This window comes from Pongo pygmaeus, chromosome X (genome assembly GCF_028885625.2).
Source record: "Pongo pygmaeus isolate AG05252 chromosome X, NHGRI_mPonPyg2-v2.0_pri, whole genome shotgun sequence".
Lineage (NCBI taxonomy): Eukaryota > Metazoa > Chordata > Mammalia > Primates > Hominidae > Pongo > Pongo pygmaeus.
In genome coordinates this window covers 140372384-140400000 of record NC_072396.2, presented here as the reverse complement: position 1 = coordinate 140400000, position 27617 = coordinate 140372384, and the positions used below count along the sequence as shown (strand labels likewise).

Below are 27617 nucleotides of genomic sequence, written 5' to 3'. Positions count from 1 at the left end.
GAGCTGGTAATATTACTACTGAAACTATTCCAAAAAATTAAAAAGGAGGGACTCCTACCTAACTCATTTTATGAGACCAGCATCACCCTGATACCAAAACCTGGCAGAGATACAAAAAAAAAAACTTCAGGCCAGTATTCCTGATGAATATCAATGCAAAATCCTCAATAAAATACTGGAAAACTGAATCCAGCAGCACATCAAAAAGCTTATCCCCCATGATCAAGTTGGCTTCATCCCCGGGATGCAAGGTCGTTTCAGAATAGGCCAATCAATGAATGTAATTCATCACATAAACAGAACTAAAGACAAAAACCACATGCTTATCTCAATAGATGTAGAAAAGGCCTTTGATAAAATTCAACATCCCCTTATATTAAAAGCTCTCAATAAACCAGGTATTGAAGGAACATACCTCAAAATAATAAGAGCCATATATGACAAACCCACAGCCAATATACTGAATGGGAAAAACCTGGAAGCATTACCCTTGAAACTGGCACAAAACAAGGATGCCCTCCCTCACCTCTCCTATTCAACATAGTATTACACGTTCTGTCCAGGGGAATCGGGCAAGACAAATAAGAGTATTCAAAAAGGGAGACAGGAAGTCAAATTACCTTTGTTTGCAGATGACATGACCCTATATCTAGAAAATCCCATTGTCTCAGCGCAAAAGCTTCTTAAGCTGATAAGCGATTTCAGCAAAGTTTCAGGATACTAAATCCATGTGCAAAAATTGCTAGCATTCCTCTACACCAAAAACAGGCAAGCAGAGAGACAAATCATGAATGAACTCCCATTCACAATTCCTACAAAAATAATAAATTACCTAGGAATACGGCTAACAAAGGAAGTGAAAAACCTCTTCAGAGAGAACTACAAACCACTGTTCAAGGAAATCAGAGAGTAAATAAATGAATGGAAAAACATTCCATGCTCATGGATAGGAAGAATCAATATTGTGAAAATGGCCATACTGCCCAAAGTAATTTAGAAATTCAATGCTATTTCCATTAAACTATCATTGATATTCTTCACCAAGTTAGAAGGAGCTATTTTAAAATTCATATGGAACGAAAAAAGAGCCAGAATAGCCAAGACAATCCTAAGCAATAAGAACAAAGCTGGAGGCATCACGCTACCTAACTTCAAACTATACTACGGGGCTACAGTAACCAAAGCAGCACGGTGCTGGTAGAAAAACAGATACATGGACCAATGGAACAGAATAGAGAACTCAGAAATAAGATCACACAGTGATAACCATCTGATTTTTGACAAACCTGACAAAAACAAGCAATGGGGACAGGATTCCCTATTTAATTAATGGTGCCGGGAGAACTGGCTAGCTGTATGCAAAATTTGAAACTGGGCTCCTTCCTTACACCTTATACAAAAATTTACTCAAGATGGATTGAAGACTTAAATGTAAAACACAAAACTACACAAACCCTAGAAAAAAAATATAGGCAATACTATTCAGGACATAGGCACCGGCAAAGATTTCATGACAAAAATGCCAAAAGCCATGGCAACAAAAGCAAAAGTTGACAAATGGGATCTAATTAAACCAAAGAGCATATGCATAGCAAAATAAACTATCATCAGAGTGAATAGACAGCCTACAGAATGGGAGAAAACTTTTGCAATCTGTCCATCTGAAAAAGGTCTACTATCCAGACTCTACAAGAAACTTAAACAAATTTACAAAAGAAAACCAAACAACCCCATTAAAAAGTGGGCAAAGGACATGAACAGACACGTCTCAAAAGAAGATATTCACGCGGGCAACAAAAATATGAAAAAAAGCTCAACATCACTGATCATTAGAGAAATGCAACTCGAAACCACAATGAGATAACATCTCATGCCAGCGATTACTACAACGTCAAAAAACTACAGATGTTGGCAAGGCTGTGGAGAAAAAGGACTGCTTTTACACTGTTGGTGGGAGTGTAAATTACTTCAACCATGTGGATGACAGTGTGGTGATTCCTGAAAGATCTAGAGGCAGAAATATCATTTGATCCAGCAATCCCATTACTGGGTATATACCCAGAGAAATATAAATCATTCTATTATAAAGATACATGCACGTGTATGTTCATTGCAGCACTATTCATAATAGCAAAGATGTGGAATCAACTCAAATGCCCATCAATGATAGACTGGATAAAGAAAATGTAGTACATATACACCACGGAATACTATGCAGCCATAAAAAGGAAAGAGATCAGCCGGGTGCGGTGGCTCATGCCTGTAATCCCAGCACTTTGGGAGGCCGAGGTGGGCGGATCACGAGGTCAGGAGATCGAGACCATCCTGGCTAACACGGTGAAACCCCGTCTCTACTAAAAATACAAAAAAAATTAGCCGGGCATGGTGGCAGGCGCTTGTAGTACCAGCTACTCGGGAGGCTGAGGCAGGAGAATGGCGTGAGCCTGGGAGGCGGAGCTTGCAGTGAGCCGAGATCGCTCCACTGCACTCCAGCCTGGGCGACAGAGCCAGACTCCGTCTCAAAAAAAAAAAAAAAAAAAAAAAGGAATGAGATCATGTCCTTTGCAGAAACATGGATGGAGCTAGAAGCCGTTATCGTCAGCAAACTAACGCAAGAAAAGAACACCAAACAGCACATATTCTCAGTTATAAGTGGGAGCTGAATGATGAGAACACATGGACACGTCGCGCAGGGCAACACACACTGGGCCTGTCGGGGGAGGAGTTGGGGGAGGGAATGCACCAGGAAAAATAGCTACTGGGTGCTGGGCTTAATACCAAGGTGATGGGTTCATAGGCGCAGTAAGCCACCATGCCACACGTTTACCTATGTAATAAACCTGCACATCCTGCACATGTACCCCAGGACTTAAAATAAAAGTTGAAGAAATAAAGAATATGCTCTTGCATTAAATATGCAGGAGCATATTTAATGAAAATTATATTCAAATATATAATTTTGATTAAAAAATTTTCCAAACCATTTTCATTTCCTATAAAAGCGGAGTGGAGAATGTGTGAAAACATTTTTACTGAACATTTACTACCCTGCAGGTACTGTTCTAAATGCTTTACATGTATTAACTCAATCCTTGGCCAATCCCTATGAATGAGGTGTGATTCTTATGACTATTGTTAAAAAAGAGAAAATAAAGGCACAGAAAATTAAGGAAAAGCCTAATTAATTGAGGAGTTTTGGGAATGTGGTGGAATAACTTTAGTCTGGTTTTGTTACAGAAGAGATTATTGCCTAATTGCGTCCTTATACCAATGGTCTTTTCCACGAGTGCAGATGCAATTCCCTTTGTCTTCATGTTTTAATGGTGAAGTTAGTATGTCTCTCTCATACACAACACAAAACTCACATTAAGATGTCCATCAGGACAATCCAATCATGGCAACATCACCTAGTGCTTCATATTCCACGAGGAATACTTAGTCATTTTTTTAGACAGAGCACTAGTGACTTGGATAACAGAAAGAGAGACTGTAGACTGCAATCTCGATATTAAAGGAGTTATTGTGGGGAGTGGGAAAGAATATAGACTCTGGAGTCAGAAAGACATGCATTCAAACCCTGGCTCTATCTCCTATCATGTGTCACGTGGGGCAAGCCATTTGACCACTGTCAGCCTTGATTTCTTATTAAAGGGTAGATAGTAATACACATCTGCAGAACAACTATGAGCATTAAATGTGATAATTAAAAACATCAGTTCGGCCGGGTGCGGTGGCTCATGCCTGTAATCCCAGCACTTTGGGAGGCGAGGTGGGCGGATCACCTGAGGTCGGGAGTTCGAGAGCAGCCTGACCAACATGGAGAAACCCTGGCTCTACTAAAAATACAAAAAATAAGCTGGGTGTGGTGGCACATGCCTGTAATCCCAGCTACTCAGAAGGCTAAGGCAGGAGAATCACGTGAACCAGGAAGTGGAGGTTGCGGTGAGCTGAGATCGTGCCATTGCACTCCAGCCTGGGCAACAAGAGTGAAACTCCATCTCAAAAAAAAAAAAAAAAAAAAAAGATATAAATAAAATAAAATAAATCAGTTCCTAGTACAACCAATCCACTCTTGGATCAAAAAGTTCCCATTTTATGTTCACATAAGATCTCCTGTGTCACATTTTATCTTTTAAATCAAGAGAATTAACACATATAGTTTATATTCATCTTTCCAATGAGAAAATAATTATACGAAGAATGTCACAATTAGGGCAGAAATAGAAAGAGTTATCTTACCTGCCCGTCATTTGTAAACACATAGGCAGCAGCATGAAGTTCTTCAGGTGGAGTTAGTTGACTCGTTTGAAGTGGAGAAGCCTGCATCTGCAGATAGTCCTCATAATTAACTATGTGTGTTACTAGAACACTTTGATTTATAACTGGAACGTAACTGGCACACAAATTGGCGCTATACAGCTGAAATATATGATCCTCTTGAGAGTACATGATCACAGACTGTCTTAGCAATGTGTGCCTTGGTACCAAACAGAGTTTAGAATCTCATGTCTAGAATTTATATCATGTTCCATGATCTAGAATCATCTCCCTTTACCTAAGTCATGACTCAGTCCACCATCACTACTTCCTGTAGGTTCACACCACTAGGTTAGGTTAAACGACTCCCTTATTCCTCCAGCCCGGTTTGAGAATGGGCTGACCTTCCTTATACCACCATCCCAACTAAAAATCTATAATTCTAAATATTAATACCTTAATATTTAGAATGCTAATTTTCACTAAATTCCACAAGTTCATTTTTTCAGACTTAAAGGATAAGTATGTATTAATGAGCACATACACTGTTCTAGTTATCCTACCTGCCCATCATTTATAACCACATAGTCCAAAGTATAAAGCTCTTCACCTAGAGTTAGCTGACTCGTTTGAAGTGGAGGAACCAGCATCTGCAGATATTCCTCATAGCTAACTATGTGTGTGTGACTAGAACACTCTGATTAAAAACTAGAACATAAATGGCAAATAAATTGGCACTATTCTTCCCACTGGAAGGGTGTAGGCTCCATGGCATTCTCTTATCATCCACGGAACGCTGGATAGTGGGCCTAACCCTCTTTGGATAATTTGATTAAATCTACAGATATTTTTCCCTGGGAAAGTACCTTTACACACAGACTTGGTGTACAATTTTAGAAGTGTGACCAGCCTAAGATCTGTTTAATTTAGTGGACAGATGACCCCACTGAAAATCACCAAAGTGGGGGTAAAGAGGGTTTGTAAACTGTTGCCAATTATCCTGGATAACATCAGTTTTGTTATTTCCATATAAACAAGGAATTCTCTGCTGAACTCACAGCAGTAAGCAGTGTGATATAGTATTTGTGTGTGCAATCTCTGGAATCTGAGAGACCTAGGTTCTGTCACTTTTCCAGCTGGTTATACCTGGCAGAGCTACTTAAATGTACACTCTAAGATTCTATTTCCATAAAAAGGGCATAAAACAGTATCTAACTCATGGTGCTCTTATAAGGATTACCAGAGATAAAGCACAAAGAGGATAGTGTATGTGCTGGTTAATACATACTTTCCTTTAAGTTAAAAACAAACAAACAAACTTGTGGGATTTAGTGAACATGGGCATTCTCTATATTAAAACATTAAAAAATAAACTGCTCATGCAATAAACAGCTTCCTACAAACTAGACTTGATATTTTCAAAATCAGTAAAAGCCCGGCACAAAAAAAAACTTGTTTGGTTTCAGCACACCGAATTTCCTTCTGGTTAACTGGTCGAAATGACTGCTACTTGCAATATCATAAGCATTTCCACATGTCTAAGATTTCAAATTTTCCTTTGCAAAACAAATCATTTGTTATTCCTGAAGTTTTAAACTGATGTATTTAATACAAGCAAGCAGAAGGAGGGGAATGATGAAAATTAGAGTAGAAGAAAATCAATGAAATAAGAAACAGAAAAATCAATGAAATAAGAAACAGAAAAATCAATGAAATCAAAAGTTGGTTCACAGAAAAGGTGAAAAAAAATCTAACAATCTTTTAGCTTGACTGACCAAGAAAAATAGAAAGGACTACACAGATTATCAAAATCAAAAATGAAAGGGGGGTTATTAATACTGACCTTATATAAATTAAAAGGAATACATTATGAACAACTTTACGCCAACAAACTAAACAACATAGGTAAAATGGAAAAAATTTTTGGAAGACAAATTACTGACTCAAGAAGAAACAGGCTGGGCGCAGTGGCTCACGCCTGTAATCCCAAAAGTTTGGGAGGCCAAGGCAGGCGGATCACCTGAGGTCGGGAGTTTGAGACCAGCCTGACAAACATGGAGAAACTCTGTCTCTACTAAAAATACAAAATTAGCTGGGCGTGGTGGCGCATGCCTGTAATCCCAGCTACTTGGGAGGCTGAGGCAGGAGAATCACTTGAACCCGGGAGGCGGAGGTTGGGTGAGCCAAGATCGCGCCATTGCACTCCACCCCGGGCAACAAGAGCGAACAACAGGAGCGAAACTCTGTCTCAAAATAAATGAATAAATAAATAAATAAATAATAAATAGAAAATCGAATTAGGACTATAGCATGAAAAGAGATTTAATTAGTAATTTAAAATCTCCCCAGAAATACAAGCCAAGCCAAGATGGCTTCGCGTGTAAATTCTATCAAACATTTAAGGAAGAAATAATACCGATACTTAGCAATGTCTTCCAAAAAATAACGGAGGAACACTACTTCATTCTATGAGGCCAATATTACCCTGATATCAAAGCCAGAGAAATATATCACAAGATATATTTGCCTGTCAGCTCCAAATTCACCCTTTTATCCTGCTGTGTGAGAAGGTTCTGTGTTCCTCCGCCTCTGCCCGCTGTGCAGTTGATAGTGAAGGCCGCCTGTAGACAGCACCAGAGTCAGCTAAGGGGAGGGCTGTGCTTCCTGGTTCTCCCGCTGGCGCCAGCGGTCCTGCTGAGCGCAAAACTTCTCTTCCGGACTCTGGCGCCCCACACAGGTTCCCAGTGTTAGGCTGGGGCAGGGCACGCGATACCCGGCAGCTTCCCTTCCTTCCATCCGCCTTGAGCCTTTCCGGATTGGTGCTTCTGGTGAGACGCCTCCCCATGAGCATCACTCCCAAGCACGCGAGGGGGCATGTTTCCCATAACTCCCAGAAGGCAAGTTTCTAGAAAGTTACACCAGTGGGAAGGCGCCACAACTTCACTGCCATTTTGTGAGGTGCTGCCGCCCCTCCACCGGCAAGGTCAGGACTTCAGGACTGTGAGTGGGACAGTTTTTCCCTGGATGCTTTAATTTCGCCCCGGAAAGTGTCCTTTTTCCTCAGAGAGTGTCTTTTCTGAGGTGTTCTCTGTCGGGTGTGTGGTAGGGTTCCCTGGGAAAGTGGCTCCACTCTGAGGACACCGCCATGGGCACCTGTGTCAACCGTGGGGGAGCGTTTTCCTTGGGCACCCCGACTCGGCTATGTTGTGGGTCCGGGGGGCTTTTCTTGGGGGCTCCCTCAGTGATGCGAGGGACTTTTCCTGCTGAAATGACCTGAGCCCAGTGTTGGGGACCCTGCCTGGGTTGCCTGTGTCAGCCTCGGCTGTGGCCATGTTTCTTCCCTGCTCGGTGGCAGCCCTGAGGGGGGACTCTGCCGTGGGAACTCTGTCTATGTCCAAGGGCCGGGGTGGTGGTGGCTGTGCCCTGGACGCATGATCGCAGCCCTATGGGGTCACTCTCCGTCGCGGGCTTTATCTCAGCCTGTGAGGGACTCTTCCTTAAGTGCTGTTTTCGGCTGTGGGGCACATTTGGCCTTAGATATCGCTCGCTCTCAGCTAGGATGTGTTGGCTTTTCTTTGGTTCTGCTTATCCCTGATGGGGACGCTTACCAGACGCTTTCTCTTGGTGCTGGGTTTTTAAAATTATTATCTGTGGGTGCTGTCTCCTGGTGCTGCGGGGGAGTGGGGTGCTGTTCCTTGGATTCTCTGAGCCTGTGGTGGGACTCGGGGAACTCTGTGTCAGCCATGAGGGCGCCCAGCTGACCTTGGGGGCTCTGTCTCACCCCGGGGTTGGGTGCTTTTCCTTGGTTGGTTCTCAGTCCTGAGGGAGCTCTTCCCCGGGGTCTATCTGACCTTTCAGCCATAGCCTCGGATGTCTGTGCGGGAATCGGGGTCCAGAAATGTTTGAAGGTTCTAGATTCGCCACATGCACACAACTTACTGTGCAATTATTCTTTCATTCCAGCCACTCTTTGGGAGTGTAGTGATCTCTCCTTATGTCTACACTTGCAATTTTGTGCTAATTAATGAGATTGAGCACCCTTTTTAAAAAAGTGTTCAATTATTGATTTTTGATTGTTTTTTGGGACGAGGTCAGGCTGGAGTGCAGAGGCGTGATCTCGGCTCACTGCAACCTCGACCTCCCAGGCTCGCTCGATTCTCGTGCCTCAGTAGCTGGGACTACAAGCGCATGCCACCAAGCCTGGCTAATCTTTGTATTTTTTAGTAGAGACGGGGTTTCGCCAAATTTCCCAGGCTGGTCTCGAACTCCTGGACTCAAGTGATCTGCCCAGTTTGGCCTCCCAAAGTGCTGGGATTACAGGCGTGAGCCACTGCTCCCAGCTATTTATTGATTTTTTTTCGGAGCACTTTTTTTTGTGTTTATTGGTCATTTAACCATGTCTTTTAGGAAATTCCTTTTGAGGTCTTTTCTGCCAAATTTTATTGAGATGTTTGTATTTTAAAAATGGATTTGTAGTTTACATATATTCTGGGTTTCAGTTATACACACATGCACACAGGCATATATGTACATATATTAAAATATATATACAATTTTAATGTCTTCTACAAATCTGTTTTGCTTTTAAACTATCTCAATAATGTGTTTTAGATGAACAGATTCTCTTAATCTTATTAATCAGTCTATTGTTTATGGCTAGAGCTTTTTATTATTTTAAGTGAAAATCTTTGCCGCCCCCAATGCCATGACGATAATATTCTAAGTTTTCTTCTAGATCCCCTATTCACCTCAAATAAATTTTCATGAAATGGAGTATAGTCAGAGTCCAGATATATTTTATGTGATTATTAAAGCTATATTTGAGTACGACTCTTATGAAGTGCATATTCAGCTTTTCCCCCCAAATTTTATTGTGATGTTTGCTTTTAAAATTGATTTGTAGTTCTGGATATACTCTGGATTCCACTCAGTTGTTGTCAGATATATATATATATATGTTTATATATGATTAATGTATATTTTTATATATAACCTATTCTATACATTATATAATATGTAATCTACATATATGCTTTGCTTTTCCACTCTCTTAAGAGTGTCTTTTGAGGAATAGAAGTTTTACATTTAATTATGTCTAATTAAACAATGTATTCTTTATGGTTAGAGCTTTTTTATCCTAATCAAAAACTCCTTGGCCTATTCTAAAGCTGTAAAGCTAATATCTTATATTTTTTACTGGATTCAGTATCTTTAATAACGCTTTCTGCAGTGGGATGGGGTAAGAATCAAAGTTTGTATTTTCCCTGCATTTATGAAGTGCATTTATTAAAAGCACTAGTCTTTCCACAATGATTTACAGGAGCTCTTCTGTGGTAAATCTAGCTATTTTCCATTTCCAGATTGTTTCTGGCCTTTGTGTCCTCTGCCCTTGGTGTATTTGCCTGTCATTGCTCCAACACCACAACGTTTTAATTACTCTACCTTTATAGTAAATCTCATATTTAGTAGTGTATATCTACCAACTTAGTTCTTTTTCTTAAAGATTGTCTTAGCTTTACCAAATCTTCAATTTGCATATACTTAAAACATTTATCTGTTTGTCAATTTTCAGAAAAAATTTTGTTAACACAGTGGAATTTTAAATATGATTGCTATGATCATTCTGAGAGAATTAACAATAATGTCTCTTAATAATGTCTTACATTCCATGGGAAGAAAACCAAAGTGCCAATAAAGGCATGCCTTTTTATCAAGCAATTCAAGTCAAGTCAAAATCAAAATCAAAAGTATCAAGCAATTCAAGTCAAGTCAAAAACAAAAACCAAAGTTCTGGTACAGGCACACCGTGGGTGATCTGGCCACGCTTCCACTCAAATGGAGTCGGCAAGTTCCAAAGACCAGTCTTACCAAGCTTTAGATGTCCAGACTTAAAGTGCCAGTTGCTTCCCGGTGTTCAGCCACTGCGTTGATCCTCCGTGGGGGCCTGCTGTGCACTGCTCTGACAAGGCGTTCCACCGGGGCAAATGCCTACCCCGGAGCGCTCTCAGGATCCGCATTGCTCAAGCTGGCAAGAGTTCCCAGCAGGGATGCTCTACAGGGCAGGCATAAGCTGCCTAAGGGGCTGCCTTGACTATCCGTTAATCACCTTGCTACCCAGTCAGGAAACCAAGAAATGTAGCAGGACGAGCCACAGACAAAACTCCTCAGGCACCGGATTAAAGAAGGAAGTGGTTTATTCGGCTGGGAGCATTGGCCAACTTGCGTCATAAGAGCTGAGTTCCCCGAAAAAGAAATTCTTGGCCTTTTTAAAGGCTTACAACTTTAAGGGGTCCACGTGAAAGAGTCGTGATAAATTGAGCAAGTGTGGGAAATGTGACTAGGGGCTACATGCAGCAGCTAACAGAACAAAAAGTTTTACAATGCTTTTTTCATACAGTGTCTGGAATTTAGAGATAACACAAGTAGTTTAGGTCAGGGGTTGATGTTATTATTATTACTGTTTTTAACTCCTAGGGCCGGGTGGTGGTGCCAAGGTGGTCTGGCTACTTATTTTACTTTTTTTTTTTTCCAACTTTTTGCTTTCTCTCTTTCCTCCTGTCTTGTGAACTAGGCAAGGTAGGGGGAGGAGGGCAGCAGAAGTGGTAGTGGTCTCCTTCCTTAGCAGGACTACAGGTGCGCGCCACCACGCCTGGCTAATTTTCTATATTTTTAGTAGAGACGTGATTCACCATGTTGGCCATGCTGGTCTTGAACTTCTGACCTCAGGTGAGCCAGACATTTCGGCCTCCCAAGGTGCTGAGATTACAGGCGTGAGCCACTGCACCGGGTGGGGTTGACTTTAAAAAACAATCCCCTCAAATGAAAATTTCAGTTTGTTGTTGTTTCTTTTTTTTTCTTTTTCTTTTTTTGATGGAGTCTCCTGTATGGCCTGGGATGGAGTGCACTGGCGCGATCTTGGCTCACTGCTACCTCCGCCTCCCGGGTTCAAGCGATCCTCCCACCTCAACTTCCCGAGTAGTTGGGACTGCAGCCACAGGCATGCACCACCATGCCCAGCTAATTTTTGTATTTTTCTTTTCTTTCTTTCTTTTTTTTTTTTTTTTTGGTTGATTGGTTGCTTTGTAGAGCCGGGGTCTCACTATGTTACCCAGGCGATTTCATCCCGCTGTGTGAGAAGGTTCTGCATTCCTCTGCTTATGTTGCTGTGTAGTTGTTACTGAAGGTTGCCTGTAGAGGGCGCCAGAGTCAACGAAGGGGAGGGCTGCGCTTCCCGGTTCTCTGGGCCACGAGGCTTCTTCTCAGGACTCTGGCGCCCCCAACAGGTTCCGAGTGTTCGGCTGGGGCAGGCACGCTGTGGCTGGCTACTTCCCTTCCTTCCATCCCCCCTTGGGCCAAACGGGATCGGTGCTTCTGGTGAGACGCCTCCCCATGCACATCACTCCCAGGTGCCCTAGGGGGCAAATTTCCCACAACTCCCAGAGAGTAGGTTTCTAGAAAGTGCCACCAGTGGGGAGGCGCCACAACTTCACTGCCATTTTGTGAGGTGCCGCCGTCTCTCCTCCAGCAAGGTCAGGACTTCAGGACTGTGAGTGGGCAGTTTTTCCCTGGATGCTTTAATTTCGCCCTGGAAAGTGTCCTTTTTCCTCAGAAAGAGTCTTTTCTGTGGTGTTCTCTGTCCGGTGTGTGGGACGGCTCCCTTGGGGAAGTGGCTCAGCTCTGGGGACACCGCCATGGGCGCCTGTGTCAGCCGCGGGGGAGCGTTTTCCTTGGGCACCCCGTCTCGGCTATGTTGTGGGGCCAGGGGCTTTTCTTGGGGGCTCCCTCTCGGTGATGGAAAAGGCGACTTTTCCTGCTGAAATGACCTGAGCCCGGGGGCTGGCGGCCATGCCTTCGTTGCCTGTGTCGGCCTCGGGTGGGGCGGTGTTTCTTTCCCGCTCAGTCGCTGTCCTGAGGGGGGACTCTGCCTTGGGGGCACTATCTGTGCTCATGGAACGTGGTGGGGGTGGCTGTGTCCCGGACACATGACCGTAGCCCTGTGGGGTCACCATAATCATGATGCACCATTACTGCTTAGAAGATAGAGGGGTGCACCCAAGTAGGTATGGAGGTGTCTCACGTAGCTTAGAGTGGCCTCAGCCAAGACCGCAAGTATACGGCTACCTCAGTTCCACAACTTTAAGAAGTTAGACCTGCCCGTAACCCAAATGAGCTTGAAAACAGTTTCTCTCTGAGTCCTCAGTTAGTCAGCAGCCTGGTTGATACCCTAAGTTTGATTTTGTGAGATCCTAAGCGGAGAAACCAATCCAGGCTGCATGGATTTCTGATCTACAGAACTGCTTATATATTTGTGTTGTTTTAAGCTGCGGAATCGGGGACAATTTCTTTTGCATTAGTAACAAACTTAATAGATGTGGTGCCTGTATATTCTGAAGTAACAAATGAAAATCAGGCATGATGTTTTTTATTTTCTAGTCAACTGGTCACAGGGAACTCCACATGAGACCACAGTGCAGGATTAGGGAAGCTTCTCTTTTTCTGGGCCCCGGTCCATGCTAGCAGGGTTTCAGGCACTTGTCAATGGGTCACGGTACTGCACAACATTTAGGTATATGCTAAAACAAGCATCTATTATGCAACTCGTTTCATGTTCCTTATTTAGTGGTAAGAAAGGCAAGATGTAAGAACTTACGGTTCACCTTATATCCACCATCTTGACATGCCAGACTACCAGATTGTTAAACGCTTCACTCAGTTAGAAGGCCCCTGATTTTGTGTGAGAATTATTTCTCACATAATGTCTTGCAAGTGTGTTGTTACTGTGTCTGGATTAGTTGCTACCCCCATTTCAGTCAGCATAATGTCATCACTGCAAAGAATGGTGTCACATCTGGTTTAAGAGAAAGGTGGCCATTTTCCCTAAGAACTCGTTTAGGATATAAACCTAGAGAGTTGATATAAGCTTGAAATAGGAAATGATAGTACATTGCTGTCCTTCCTAGCTGAATCAAAACTCTGGTCTATGACAATCACTGAAAGAAAGCAAAACATTCACCTGATCAATATTGTATATCAGGTTCCGAGGGATGTCACAGTTGCTGACACAACAAAACCACCTGTAGTACAGCAGCTGCAGTTGGAACAACAATTTGATTAAGTTTATGGTGCAATCTCGGCTCACTGCAACCTCCACCTCCGGGGTTCAAGCAGTTCTCTTGCCTCAGCCTCCTTGTGTAGCTGGGACTATAGAAAAGCATTATCACCCCTGGCTAATTGTTTGTATTTCTTAGTAGAGACAGGGTTTCACCATGTTGGCCAGGCTAGTCTCAAACTCCTGACCTCAAGTGATATGCCCACCTCAGACTCCCAAAGTGCAAGTGCGAGCCACTGCGCAGGGCCCTGGCTATTTTTTGTATTTTTGGTAGAGATGTGGTTTCGCCACGTTGGCCGGCCTCCTCTGGAACTCCTGACCTCAAGCGATCCACCCACTTCTGCCTCCCAAATCCTGGGATTACAGGCGTGAGCCACTGTGTCCGGCGAAAACTTCACTTTTAAGTGAAACGCAGAAGCAAAATCCGATAATCAGAAAATGAGATACTGCATGTTCTCATTCATATGTGGGAGCTGAATAATGGGTACACATGAACATAAAGGTAGAAACCATTGACTCTGAGGACTCCAAAATGGAGGTAGAGGGGAGGGAGGGAGCGGGTCGGAGGGTTGAAAAACTACCTATTGGATACTCTCTTCACTATTTGGGTGATGGGTTCACTAGAAGCCCAAACCCCGGCATTATGCAGTTATATCCAAGTGAGAAATCTGTACATGTACCCTTCTGGCATCTCTAATTTTAAAAAGGTTGAAAAAGAAAGCTTCAGTTTTAAATCTTAACCAAATATACATGAAAAGGATTACTATACTTGGACACCTTTACAGGTTTCTATGTTAGTTTTTGGTATTAAAGCAGAAACCTGTTCCTCGACCACTTTATTAATTGTACATCCTCTTTGTACAAACATCCAAAATAGAAGACTGTCACTTTTGGTTCTGTAACTGTGATTCTTGACTGCAGTCTTCTACAGCTTCTACAGAATTAATGGTCCCTAGTATCTGCCATTCTCCAATTGCCCTGGGTTGTGAAATCGCTGCCGTAGTAAACATTTCACTGATAATTAGAGTTTCTGGAAACATGCAGGGCTCGTTATTTCAGAGTGACTCCATTTGGGCATTCTGGTGGATGGCCTACAGGTTTTCTTGCAGAGTATACTAGAGTCTCCAGAATGAATAACTCTAGGAACTTGAGGAACTAGCACTTTCCAGAATTTTGGAAGCCAAGATACAAATATTGGTTTTCTCAAAAGCAATGCAAGTGGGAAGGAAAATCCATATCTAGACTAAATGTCTGTTCAGGTAAAAAGAAAGCACTTCTCTTCTTATAATAGAAGTGATCTATTGTAATCCACATACCAACTAGTGGCTGGCAGATCATTCTGGAGTCTGGTGCCGAATTGGGGGCTTAGTGTTGGTCTCCATTCCTGGAAGATCGTTCACTCAGCAATGACCGTAGCCAGGTTTGCCATGGTGAGTGGAAGTCCATGCTACTGCGCATAATCTCCATCCTTGACAGTTTGACCACTTTGTTTGTTGAGCCCGTAAGATTGTGACACAAGTGTTGGGGAAAGAGGCTGATTAATACCTAGATAATAAGTACCTTATCCATCTGATTATTAAAATTCTGCTCTGCTGAGGATACCCTTTGCTGAGAACTCTCATGAGACCCCAATATCTTCACATTGTATGTCCGTTTGGACAGGCCTGTCCACATATTTCTTTTTCTCAGATCTTCTTGTCACACATTTTTAATCATGTGTTCTCAAAGTCCCTGACAATTCAGCGAATGAGTGGGACACAGCCTATGCATGATACATATGTACACATCTGGATATGCCTCCTCCAAGAAGGTGCACTGCTCAAAGTTCTTCCCTCTGGGAGGATTTCCCTTCATCACTGTCCTTCAGGGCTGTCCCAGTCAGGACTGTCGTATGCAGCTGTCCACTTGTGGCTTGTGTGGTAGGCAGGATTCTAATTAAGCCCCAGCAAGATTCCAGTCTCATGGTTATTCAATCAAATACTCCTATGAGTACTGCTCTGGTGGGATTTTTTTAATGCAAAAAATGAGTATTTTATTTTAATAGCACTAGAGGAAACAAACAAAACAACTGTGTTCCTACATCGAAGTGAAAACAATGTTTAAGCTTTCTTATCAATCAAATATATTCCAAAAGAAAATGTGTTCTATGAAGGTTCTGAAGCACAGACAAATATTAACACAATAGGCTAAGAAGCTGTAATACTGAATATGAATCTCCTCTAACAGGGTACTTAACAAACATAATTTTAATTTTAATTTTAATTAATTAATTTATTTTGAGACGGACTCTCCCTTTGTCCCCCAGTGACGATGGATCTCTGCTTCTTTGGAGTGCAGTGACGTGATCTCTGCTCACTGAAGCTTGCACCTCTCAGGTTCAAGTGATTCTCCTGCCTCTGCTGCCCTAGTAGCAGGGAGTACAGGTGCCCACCACGGTGCCTGGCTATATTTTTTAATTTTAATTTTAATTTTTTTACAAACATAACTTTTGAATTACAAAACCAGTGAAGTAATCCCTTCCAAATAATTGTGTCAGTAGTGAAACTGCTTGTTCCGTTAAAACTCTAAAAATTTCGCTGTAATATTTTTTACCACTATGGACAATTCAAGTAAATTTTGCTTCACTTAAAATAAGTTGTGAAAGTGGAAAAATGGGCCGGGCGTGGTGGCTCACCCCTGTAATCCCAGGACTTTGGGAGGCCAAGGCTGATGAATCACTTAAAGTCAGGAGTTTGAGACCAGCCTGGCGAACATTGTGAAACACCGTCTCTACTAAAAATACAAATATTAGCCGGGCATGGTGGTGCATGCCTGTAATCCCAGCTTCTCAGGAGGCTGAGGAAGGAGAATCGCTTGAACCTGGGAGGCGCAGGTTGCAGTGAGCCGAGATCATGCCACTGCACTCCAGCCTGGGTGACAGAGCCAGACTGTCTCAAAAAAAATAAAAAAGGTGGAAAAATATACAAAGTTCCAGATTAAAATGATTAATAGATGCAATATAATAAGGTTTCCCCTCCTTTCTTTTTTTCTTTCTTTCTTTTTTTATTTTTTATTTTTTTTTTTTTTTTTTTTTGTTTTGTTTTGTAGACAGTCTCACTCTGTCACCCAGGCTATAGTGCAATGGTGTGAACAAAGGTCAATGCAGCCTCAACCTCCTGGTGTCAAGCCTCCCAAGCAGCTGGGACCACAGTTATACGCTCAGCTAATTTTTGTATTTTGTGTAAAGACAGGGTTTCACCATGCTGCCCAGGCTGCTCTTGAACTCCTGGGCTCAAGGAATCCACCCATCTTGGTCTCCCAAATTGCTGGGATTACAGACGTGAGCCACCGCACTGGGGCCCTCATTTTTCTTATCAATTAACAATAATGGTTACCTTTAACAGATAGAGGTTGACTTTATTTATTTGTATTGATTGATTGATTTTTATTTTTAGACAGAGTCTCACTCTGTTACCCAGGCTGGAGTGCAGTGGCATGATCTCAGCTCACTGCAAATTCTGCCTGCCCGGTTCAAGCGATTCTCCAGCCTCAGCCTCCCAAGTGGGATTATAGGTGCATGCCACTACGCCCGGTAATTTTCTGTATTTTTAGTAGAGACGGGATTCACCATGTTGGTCAGACAGACTGGTCTCGAACTCTTGACCTCAGGTGGTCCAGCCCCTTCGGCTACTCAAAGTGCTGAGATTACAGGCTTGAGCCACTGTGGCGGGTCGGGGTTGATTTTAAAACACAACCCCCTGAAATGAAAATTTCAGTTTGTTGTTGTTGTTTTTCTTTTTCTTTTCTTTCTTTCTTTCTTTCTTTTTTTTTCTGAGATGGGGTCTCCTCTACCGCCTGGGCTGGAGTGCGGTGGCTCACTGCTACCTCCGCCTCCCGGGTTCAAGCGATCCTCCCACCTCAACTTCCCGAGTAGTTGGGACCACAGGCGCGAGGCCACCAGGCCCGGCTCATTTGTGTGTTTCTTTCTTTTTTTTTCTTTTTTTTTTTTTTTTTTGATTGGTTGGTTGCTTTGTAGAGCCGGGGTCTCACTATGTTACCCAGGCGATTTCATCCCGCTGTGTGAGAAGGTTCTGTATTCCTCTGCGTATGTTGCTGTGCAGTTGTTACTGAAGGTCGCCTGTAGAGGGCGCCAGAGTCAACGAAGGGGAAGGCTGCGCTTCCCGGTTCTCTGGGGCACGAAGCTTCTCCTCAGGACTCTGGCGCCCCCAACAGGTTCCCAGTGTTCGGTTGGGGCAGGCACGCTGTGGCTGGCTACTTCCCTTCCTTCCATCCCCCTTGGGCCAAACGGGATCAGTGCTTCTGGTGAGACGCTTCCCCATGCACATCACTCCCAGGTGCCCTAGGGGGCACATTTCCCACAACTCCCAGAGGGCAGGTTTCTAGAAAGTGCCACCAGTGGGGAGGCGCCACAACTTCACTGCCATTTTGTGAGGTGCCGCCGTCTCTCCTCCAGCAAGGTCAGGACTTCAGGACCGTGAGTGGGCAGTTTTTCCCTGGATGCTTTAATTTCGCCCTGGAAAGTGTCCTTTTTCCTCAGGAAGAGTCTTTTCTGTGGTGTTCTCTGTCCGGTGTGTGGGAGGGCTCCCTTGGGGAAGTGGTTCAGCTCTGGGGACACCGCCATGGGCGCCTGTGTCAGCCGCGGGGGAGCGTTTTCCTTGGGCACCCCGTCTAGGCTATGTTGTGGGGCCGGGGGCTTTTCTTGGGGGCTCCCTCTCGGTGATGGAAAAGGCGACTTCTCCTGCTGAAATGACCTGAGCCCGGGGGGTGGGGGCCATGCCTTCGTTGCCTGTGTTGGCCTCTGGTGGGGCGGTGTTTCTTTCCCGCTCAGTCGCTGTCCTGAGGGGGGACTCTGCCCTGGGGACACTATCTGTGCTCATGGAACGTGGTGGGGGTGGCTGTGCCCCGGACACATGACCGTAGCCCTGTAGGGTCACTGTCGGGGGCTTTATCTCAACCTCTGATGGACCCTTCCTTGCGTGCTGATGTCGGCCGTGAGGCGCATTTGTCCTCGGATGTCGCTTGCTCTCACCTAGAATGTGTTGGCTTTTCTTTGGTTCTGCTTATCCCCGTTGTGGACGCTTACTGGATGCTTTCTCTTGGTGCTGGGTTTTTAAAATTATCATCTGTAGGTGCTCTCTCCCGGTGCTGCGGGGGAAAGGGGTAACGTTCCTTGGATTCTCTAAGCCTATGGTGGGACTCAGGGAGCTCTGTGTCAGCCATGAAGGAGGCCACGTGACCTTGGGAACTCTGTCTCGACCCAGGTTGGGGTGCTTTTCCTCGCTTGGTTGATCTCAATTCTGAAGGAACTCTTTCCCGGGATTCTATCTGATCTTTCAGCCACAGCCTTAGGTGTCTGTGTGGGAATGGGAGTCCAGAAATATTCGAAGGTTCCAGCTGTGCCACATTCGAACAGTCGCAGTACAGTTAGTCTTTCATTCCAGCCACTCTGATGGGGTGTGCAGTGATCTCTCCTTATGTCTACACTCGCATTTCTCTGCTGATTAATGAGATCGAGCACCTTTTTAAAAAAGTGTTTTTATTTATTGATTTTTGTTTGTCTTTTGAGACGGGGTCTCCCTCTGTCACCCAGACTGGATTGCAGTGCCACCGCACCCAGCTATTTATTGTTTTCTTTTTTTTTTTTTTTTTAGCACCATTTTATGTGTTTATTGGTCATTTAACTATGTCTTTTATGAAGTTCCTTTTCAGGTATTTTCTCCCAGCTTTTACTGAGATGTTTGTATTTTAAAAATGGATTTGTAGTTTCCATATATTCTGTATTTGAGTTATACGCACAGGCACACAGGCGTATATGTACATATATAAAAATACATATATAATTTTAGTATCTTCTATAAATCTTTTTTGCTTTTACACGATCTCAATAATGTGTTTTAGATGAATAGATTCTCTTAATTTTATTAATCAGTGTATTATTTATAGATAGTGCTTTTTATTATTTTAAGAAACATCTTTGCCTCACCCATTGCCATTACGATAATATTCCTTTTTTTAAAATTATACTCTAAGTTCTGGGACACATGTGCAGAACGTGCAGGTTTGTTACATAGGAAGACACACACCATGGTGGTTTGCTGCACCCATCGACCCGTCATCTACATTAGGTATTTCTCTAATGCTATCCCTCCGCTAGCCCCCCACCCCCTGACAGGCCCCACTGTGTGATGTTCTCCTCCCTGCGTCCAAGTGTTCTCATTGTTCAGCTCCCACTTATGAGTGAGAACATGTGGTGTTTGGTTTTCTGTTCCTGTGTTAGCTTGCTGACACATGTCCCTTCAAAGGACATGAACTCATTCTTTTTTATGGCTGCATAGTATTCCGTGGTGTATATGTACCACATTTTCTTTATCCAGCGTCGTGGAAGGCACCCGTAATTGCAGCTACTCAGGAGGCTAAGGCAGGAGAATTGCTTGAACCCGGGAGGTGGAGGTTGCAATGAGCAGAGACTGTGCCACTCCACTCCAGCCTGGGTGACAGAGCGAGGCTCCGACTCAAAAAAAAATAATGGCTTCCAATGCATGGAAATAATATTTTTCTCCATTTACTGCAGTCTTGAATTTCTCTGAGTGATGTTTTATAATTTTTGTGAAGTACTCTGGCACATCTTGATTAGACTTATTCCTAAATATTTGATGTTTTTGGAACTGTTTTTAATGACATTTGAAATCTCATATTCTAATTATGTGTTGCTATTAATTATACAGAAATGCCAGTGGTTTTCATTATATCTAGTATGTTGACTAAATTTGCTTATTAACCATAATGATTTTATTCTTCTGCATTTTTCTATGCACAGAACAATGTCATCTGTGGATAATGACATTTTTATTTCTTTCCAAATTTTAAACTTATTATATTTTCCTGACGCTATGGCACTTCTTAGAACCTCCAGTAAATTGTTGAATGGGTAGTGGACATCTTTGTCTTGTTTTCAAACTCAGGGAGAAAACACTGATATGTCACTATAAAGTATGGCATTTACAATTTTTTTGTACATATGTTAACCAGAATAAGAAAGGTGCCTTTTTTCTAAGTTGGTGATAGTTTTTATCACAAATGGACTTTAAACATTGACCCATGTATGAAAATGATCATGTGGTGTTTCCCTGTTTTGTTGTTGTTGTTGTTGTTGTTGTTAATGTGGTGCACTACATTTATTGATATTCAAATGTTGCCTTTCTGCAGTATACTCCACCATGGCTGATGTATGTCCTTTTTAAGTACTAGTACATTTTATTTGCTCACCCTTAGTTTGGAATTTTTGTATCTAAGTTCAGGGGTGATCTTGGCTTGTATTTTTGGCTTGATCTTGTTGTTTTTCTTGCTTCTAAAGTCCTTGACAGATGTTGTTATCAGTTTTGTATCAATCTTCTAATAAGGGTTCCTAATAAGGGTTAATACAGATTGGTTTACACATCTATTTGAATATATAAGCATAAATACTTATATATTAAATATATATCATGTATAATATAAAATTTAAAATATAATGTATAATAAGGGTTAATATGGATTGGCTTATACATCTATTTTTTCTAATAAGGGTTAATACAGATTGGCTTATACATCTTCAAATAGGTAATAATGTTTTTATCTGTTTTTGGTTGATGACAGCTGCTTATTCCGCAAGCATTCTGATTGATTTGGTTATACCATCTTTCTTCTGTTTTACTTAGTGTACATTAAAATTAAGTTTCTCTTCCTGAGAACAGAGTGTTTGTTGAGACTTGGTAAATCTTGGCTCATGATTAAAAGTGAAATTAATGATTCAAAGTCTTGGTTGTATACACATATGCAGATTTTGCCATTTTGTGATTGTTAGATGTTTGTCGTGAATGGAGTATGTTCATTGATGTTTTTCAGGAAACAATGACCGATAAAACAGAGAAGGTGTCTGTAGATCCTGAAACCGTGTTTAAACGTCCCAGGGAGTGTGACAGTCCTTCATATCAGAAAAGGCAGAGGATGGCCCTGTTGGCAAGGAAACAAGGAGCAGGAGACAGTCTTATTGCAGGCTCTGCCATGTCCAAAGAAAAGAGTAAGTAAGCCTGTCCTCACCTCCTCTTCATGCTGTATCCAGTGCAGTCAGCCTCCTGCCTCATCCCCTCCAGAGAAACTGTCCTTGACAAGGTCAACAATTTCGGCTGACATTGCCATTAATTTCTCAGCAGCATTTGACAGTTGTTCACTCACTTCTTCATGAAAACCTTCTAGGATTTCCATTTCCCACAATCTTTTTTTTTTTAATTTCTTGTCTTGATTGGTGAATCTCTATCATTTTTTTCTTGAGACGGTGTTTCGCTCTTCTCAGCCAGGCTGGAGTGCAGTGGCGCGATCTCGGCTGACTGAAATCTCCGTCTCCTGGTTTCAAGTGATTCTTCTGCTGCAGCCTCTCGAGTAGCGGGATTACAACCACCAGCCACCACACCCAGCTAATTTTTGTAATTTTAGTAGAGATGGGGTTTTGCCATGTCGGCCAGGCTGGTCTCGAACTCCTCACCTCAGGTGATCCACCCACCTCAGCCTCCCAAAGTGCTGGGATTACATGCACGAGCCACCGCCCCCGACCCCATCATTGTTTTTTTCTACATTTCTTTTTCTTCTCGTCTCTAAATACTGTAAAAACTTCCTGAACCCCAGCCTCTCTCTCTCTCCTTCTATTCCACTCTGCCACGATCAATCACTGAGCTCCTGTGATACCTCCATGTTTCCCGTTATTTCCCACATCAAACACATACCCTCCAAACCTGCAGCCGGGTCATGATGTTGGCATGTAAATCACGTGATGCCAGGTCGCTCCTGAACACCCATCCTCAACACTCCTAAGCACTCAGAACCGACTGTGAAGCAGCTTTGGTCTGCGAGGTTCCGCGTGGCCTGGCCTCCGTCACCCTCTCCTAACACGGGCCCCATCATCTCCTGACTCTCTCTCCTACTGTCCTTCACCCCGTAGTGCCCGGTCCATCCCCACTCCAGCCCATATCCTTGGCCTCACCGCAACCTGGAACTCCCCCTCTGCCTCTGCGCAGGCAGCTCTGCTTCTTCCTTCAAGCCCTGCCCAAGGGTACCTCCACAGAAGGCTCTGCCCAACCAGCAGCAGCTCCTGGGGCTACCTCTGCTGCTGTTGCCCACAGGCCTGTGGACTGCTTCCTTACCACTAGCCCAACACTGTATGTTTCATTTGCTCATTGTGCACATACTGTCTGACCGCCCCGTGAGGTTGTGAGCTCCACAAGGGCAGAGAACGTTGCTCTCTGGGCTGTTTACTGCTGATCCCCAGCTACTGGCACGCTGCCTGCCACAGACGATGAATAAATGAGAGGTGGCAGACCTGGAGTGAAAAGAAGGTCACTTTTGTGAGACAGAAAGGAAGGATGAGGAAAATCATACACTAAAAGGGACTTTTTGGTGATGGAGTGCGCATAGAACTTTCAGCAGTAATAGCCGCCTCTATTTTCTCAGAATATGTTTGACATAACAGGAGACCGGTTGAGTTGTATCCCAGTTGTCTGGGTTCCAGCTCAGTAAAGCATGGCAGTTTGTAAGTGAATTTGAGAAATCATGATATCAAGTGAGACTTGCTGCTTTCAACTTGTAAAGCATAACAAGCTGAAACTATCCCATGAGTACCAGGGATCTGTGAATGTTGCTTTAGAGTTGTACTGTCTTACTTGGTTTCCATATCTATTCATAGGGCCAGAAAATAAGAGGTGGTTTTATTGTATTATGTGTCCTGGCCTCAGTTTGTGAGGCCTGGGATTTCTCCCTGGTGTATCCTCCCATTTATGAAATAAACAATTCCCTAGAAACTGAGGAGCACATAGATGTACCCAGAGGGGTGATGAAACACACATATCTCACAGCTCAACTTCTCAGTTTGGTTTCCAGATCTGTCATTCATGAGGTCTATATGGAGGGGAAAGAAAGTGGTCAAACTCCAACTGATGGCTTTTACTCAAAATTTGTTTCACCAGAGCTTATGACAGGAGGTGCTCTTCCACCCAGCCAATTGGATTATCAGATTGATGACTTCACTGGTTTCAGCAAAGATGGGATGATGCAGAAACCTGGTAGCAATGCACCTGTGGGAGGAAACGTTACCAGCAGTTTCTCTGGAGATGACCTGGAATGCAGAGAAACAGTCCCTTTTCCTAAAAGCCAAGAAGAAATTAATGCTGATATAAAATGTCAAGTGGTGAAGGAAATCCGATGCATTGGACGAAGTAAGTAGTGTAAGAATGTCTGTTTTATAAAACTATAGGAAGTCACTCTTTCTATGATTCAGAAGATATCCATGTTACCTCTTGAGGCTCATTCTTTGCCAGAGTTGAGATTGCACATAATTTATGGTGGTTCCTCTTTTCTTTGACTAAAGCATAGTACATTTTTTCTTTTTCTTTTCTTACTTGGTTATGGTTAAAGGAGTTACATTCGTATGTATGTGCAGGTGTCTTTTTTATTATTTAGGTTTTGTATGTGCAGGTATCTTGAATTAAGCATTTAAAACATTTTAGCCTCTGAAGCAGGATTGCTAAGGTGTAGATTCACTTCTATTCTTCTTTATATTTGATAATACTGAAGTTTTTTTTAAACATCTTCAGAATATGAAAAAATCTTCAAAATGCTTGAAGGAGTGCAAGGACCTACTGAAGTCAGGAAACGATTTTTTGAATCCATCGTCAAGGAAGCAGCAAGGTGGGTAGAAATAGGAACTGTCCAAGTCCAATTTCTTTAAGCACTTGGGCTCAATAGAGTACTGGGGGTGAGTGTGGGGGAACAGCCCCTGCCTTGCGTTTCTCAAACCCTGGTCCTCACTCATAGTTATGGCTGTCTCCACAGTTACTTAGGCTAATGTTATCTGAATCTAACTCATTCTTCGAATACTATGGAGACTTCCATTCTCACCATAGTCTGAGGTGCGCATTGTCCCTCAATTGACACTCTTTGTATTTGCTAGACTACCTCTTTTTAAAAAATTTTGTGTAGGTACGTAGCAGATGCATATATTTCTGGGGTATATGAGATATTGTGATACAGACAACAATGTGTAATAATCACATCAAGGTAAGTGGGGTTTCCATCACCTCAAGCTTTTATCCTTTGCGTTACAGACAATACAGTTATACTCTTCATTAGTTTTAAATGTACAACTAAATTATTACCGACTATAGTCACCCTGTTGGGCTATGAAATACGACATTTTATTTATTCCATACTCCTACCTATTAATCATCCCCACTTCCCACACCCTCCACCCCCACTAACCTTTGTAGCCTCTGGTAACTGTCATTCTACTCTCTACCTCCACTAGTTCAGTTGTTTTACATTTTTACTCCCCAAAATAAGTGAGAACACGTGAAGTTTGTCTTTCTGTGCCTGGCTTATCTCACTTAACATAAGGACCTTCGGTTCTATCCGTGTTGTTGCAAGTGACTGAATCTCATTCTTTTTTTTATGGCAGAACAGTATCATATGGTGTATGTGTACCATATTTTCTTTATCCATTCATCTGTTGGTGGACACTTAGGTTGCTTCCAAATCTTGGCTACTGTGAATGGTGCTGTAACAAACATGGCAGTGCAGATTTCTCTTCAGTACACTGACTTCCTTTCTCTTGGGTATATACTCAGCAGTGGGATTGCTGGGTCATTTGATAGCTGCATTTTTAGTTGTTTGAGGAACCTCCAAACTGTTCTTCATAGTTGTAGTAATTTATGTTCCCACCAACAGTGTATGAAGGTTCCCTTTTCTCCACACCCTTGCCAGCATTTGTTATTGCCGGCTAGACTACCTCTTACCACACAGATACATTTCTATTTCCATGCTGACTGTTACTTCATCTTTCTATCCGTCACAGTGCTTCCTACAGCATAGATTCTTTGGCTATCTTTTGGTTAATGACATGTCTCTTTCTTTTCAGATGTATGAGACGAGACTTTGTTAAGCACCTTAAGAAGAAACTGAAACGTATGATTTGAGAATACTTGTCCCTGGAGGATTACCACACCCCAAATGCATAATCTCGTTAATGATTGAGGAGAGAAAAGGATCAGATTGTTGTTTTCTACGATGGAGCAGGATATTGCTGAAGTCTCCTGGCATATGTTACCGAATCAAATGGCCTTCCAGAGGCTAAGAAATTTCTGTTAGTAAAAGATGTTCTTTTTCCCAAAGCATTTTATTTGAAAGGATAACTTGTGTTTTGGTTATTTTGTATTCCCACCTGTGCTGGTAGATATTATTAACCCATTAGTTAAATACTATTACCGTCGTGGTTTCTGCAGCAGCGCACATTGTTGTAGCTGGTATTTATAACTACCTTCTTTCAGTACCCATTTTGCATTCCCTTTGCCCTAAGATAGCATGTCAGTTGGTCATGATGCTTGGCCTGGCAGGATGACTCAAACCTTCATTACAGAAGAGTCTGAACCATTAGATATCCTGCCTGGATGGGGTTGCTGTGATTTTCCATTAACTCTAATCGAAAAACACGGGAGGACTAAGAAGCTCTCTAGACATATCAGAGATACTCTTCCTTAGCCCCTGGTGCAGTGGGAACCCGATCTCGATGTTGAAATCTGTATCAGTCAGCCTTCCACGAAAATGCAGTACTAATGGGAGATTTTAATGTGTGTGTGCACATGTAATACACATTATACCTGTGTGTGTGTCTGTGTGTTGGTAGGGGGCTTTATATACACACACACACACTTTATAATCTCCCATTATACATATAATACACATTATACACATTACACACATATATACACCCCCATATATATATATGCGTGTGTGTGGGTGTGTATCCAATATATATGATAAAGGTAGTTCCTAGATAGGATTGGCCTGATACAATAATTTGGAGCTGCAGTAGCAGTCCCTGTAAGGCTGTTGTCTCCAGATATGACTTGCACATTCTATGCTTTTTATTTTATTTTATTTTTAAGACGGAATCTTGCTCTGTTGCCCAGGCTAGAGTGCAGTGACACGATCAAAAGTCACTGCAACCTCCACCACACCCTGGTTCAAGTGATCCTTCTGCTTCAGCCTCCCAAGTAGTTGGGATTACAGATGCAGCACAGGTGCCATCACGCTGCTAATTTTTGTATTTTTAGTGGAGATAGGGTTTTGCCATGTTGTCCAGGTTGGTCTCGAAACCTGGCCTCAAGTGATCTGCCCATCTCAGCCTCCCAAGGTGCTAGGATTACAGGCATGAGCCACTGCACCTGGTCCATTCTATGCTTTTTTTTTTTAAATTCATTCATTCATTTATTCAACAAATATTAATGGTGTCAGGTACTTTTCTCTTTTTTTATTATACTTAAGTTTTAGGGTACATGTGCACAACGTGCAGGTTTGTTACATATGTATACATGTGCCAAGTTGGTGTGCTGCCCCCATAAACTCATCATTTAACATTAGGTATATCTCCTAATGCTATCCTTTCCCCTCCCCACACCCCACAACAGGCCCCAGAGTGTGATGTTCCCCTTCCTGTGTCCATGTGTTCTCATTGTTCAATTCCCACCTATGAGTGAGAACACGCGGTGTTCGGTTTTTTGTCCTTGCGATAGTTTGCTGAGAATGATGGTTTCCAGCTCCATCCATGTCCCTACAAAGGACATGAACTCATCATTTTTCATGGCTGCATAGTATTCCATGGTGTCTATGTGCCACATTTTCTTAATCCAGTCTATCATTGATGGACATTTGGGTTGGTTCCAAGTCTTTGCTATTGTGAATAGTGCCGCAATAAACATCTGTGTGCATGTGTCTTTATAGTAGCATGTTTTATAATCCTTTGGGTATATACCCAGTAGTGGGATGGCTGGATCAAATGGTATTTCTAGTTCTAGATCCCTGAGGAATTGCCACACTGACTTCCACAATGGTTGAACTAGTTTACACTCCCACCAACAGTGTAAAAGTGTTCCTATTTCTCCACATCCTCTCCAGCATCTGTTGTTTTCTGACTTTTTAATGATCGCCATTCTAATTGGTGTGAGATGGTATCTCATTGTGGTTTTGATTTGCATTTCTCTGATGGCCAGTGATGAGTATTTTTTCATGTGTCTGTTGGCTGCATAAATGTCTTCTTTGGAGAAGTGTCTGTTCATATCCTTCGCCCACTTGTTGATGGGTTGTTTGTTTTTTCTTGTAAATTTGTTTGAGTTCATTGCAGATTCTGGATATTAGCCCTTTGTCAGATGAGTCGATTGCAAAAATTTTC

At 42.7% G+C, this 27617-nt stretch overlaps 2 protein-coding genes across 6 annotated transcripts in view; one reads left to right on the top strand and one right to left on the bottom strand.

The window, feature by feature from the left end:
- The window catches only part of SAGE1 (sarcoma antigen 1), a 31808-nt gene extending 21648 nt beyond the window's left edge, over positions 1-10160 (bottom strand). Inside the window, exons 1-2 of the mRNA XM_063660588.1 lie at positions 10126-10160; positions 4240-4326 (exon numbers count right to left, since the gene is read on the bottom strand). Of these exons, the coding sequence (XP_063516658.1) occupies positions 4240-4326 (87 nt within the window). The 5' untranslated portion in view covers positions 10126-10160. The remainder of the gene's footprint in view (positions 1-4239; positions 4327-10125) is intronic.
- Positions 7079-25575, top strand: LOC129024538 (cancer/testis antigen family 45 member A10). 5 transcript variants are annotated; one of them, XM_054471656.1, is made up of 5 exons: positions 7079-7240; positions 21251-21425; positions 23362-23610; positions 23989-24082; positions 25308-25575. In XM_054471656.1, the coding sequence occupies exons 2-5, from the start codon at positions 21257-21259 to the stop codon at positions 25363-25365; spliced, it is 570 nt and encodes a 189-aa protein (XP_054327631.1). In that variant the 5' UTR covers positions 7079-7240; positions 21251-21256; the 3' UTR covers positions 25366-25575. The 5 variants fall into 5 exon arrangements, with proteins under 5 accessions (XP_054327631.1, XP_054327630.1, XP_054327632.1 ...); XM_054471655.1 differs by lacking the exon at positions 7079-7240 and adding an exon at positions 11525-11631; XM_054471657.1 differs by lacking the exon at positions 7079-7240 and adding an exon at positions 11612-11786.
- Positions 25576-27617: the final 2042 nt, after the last annotated feature.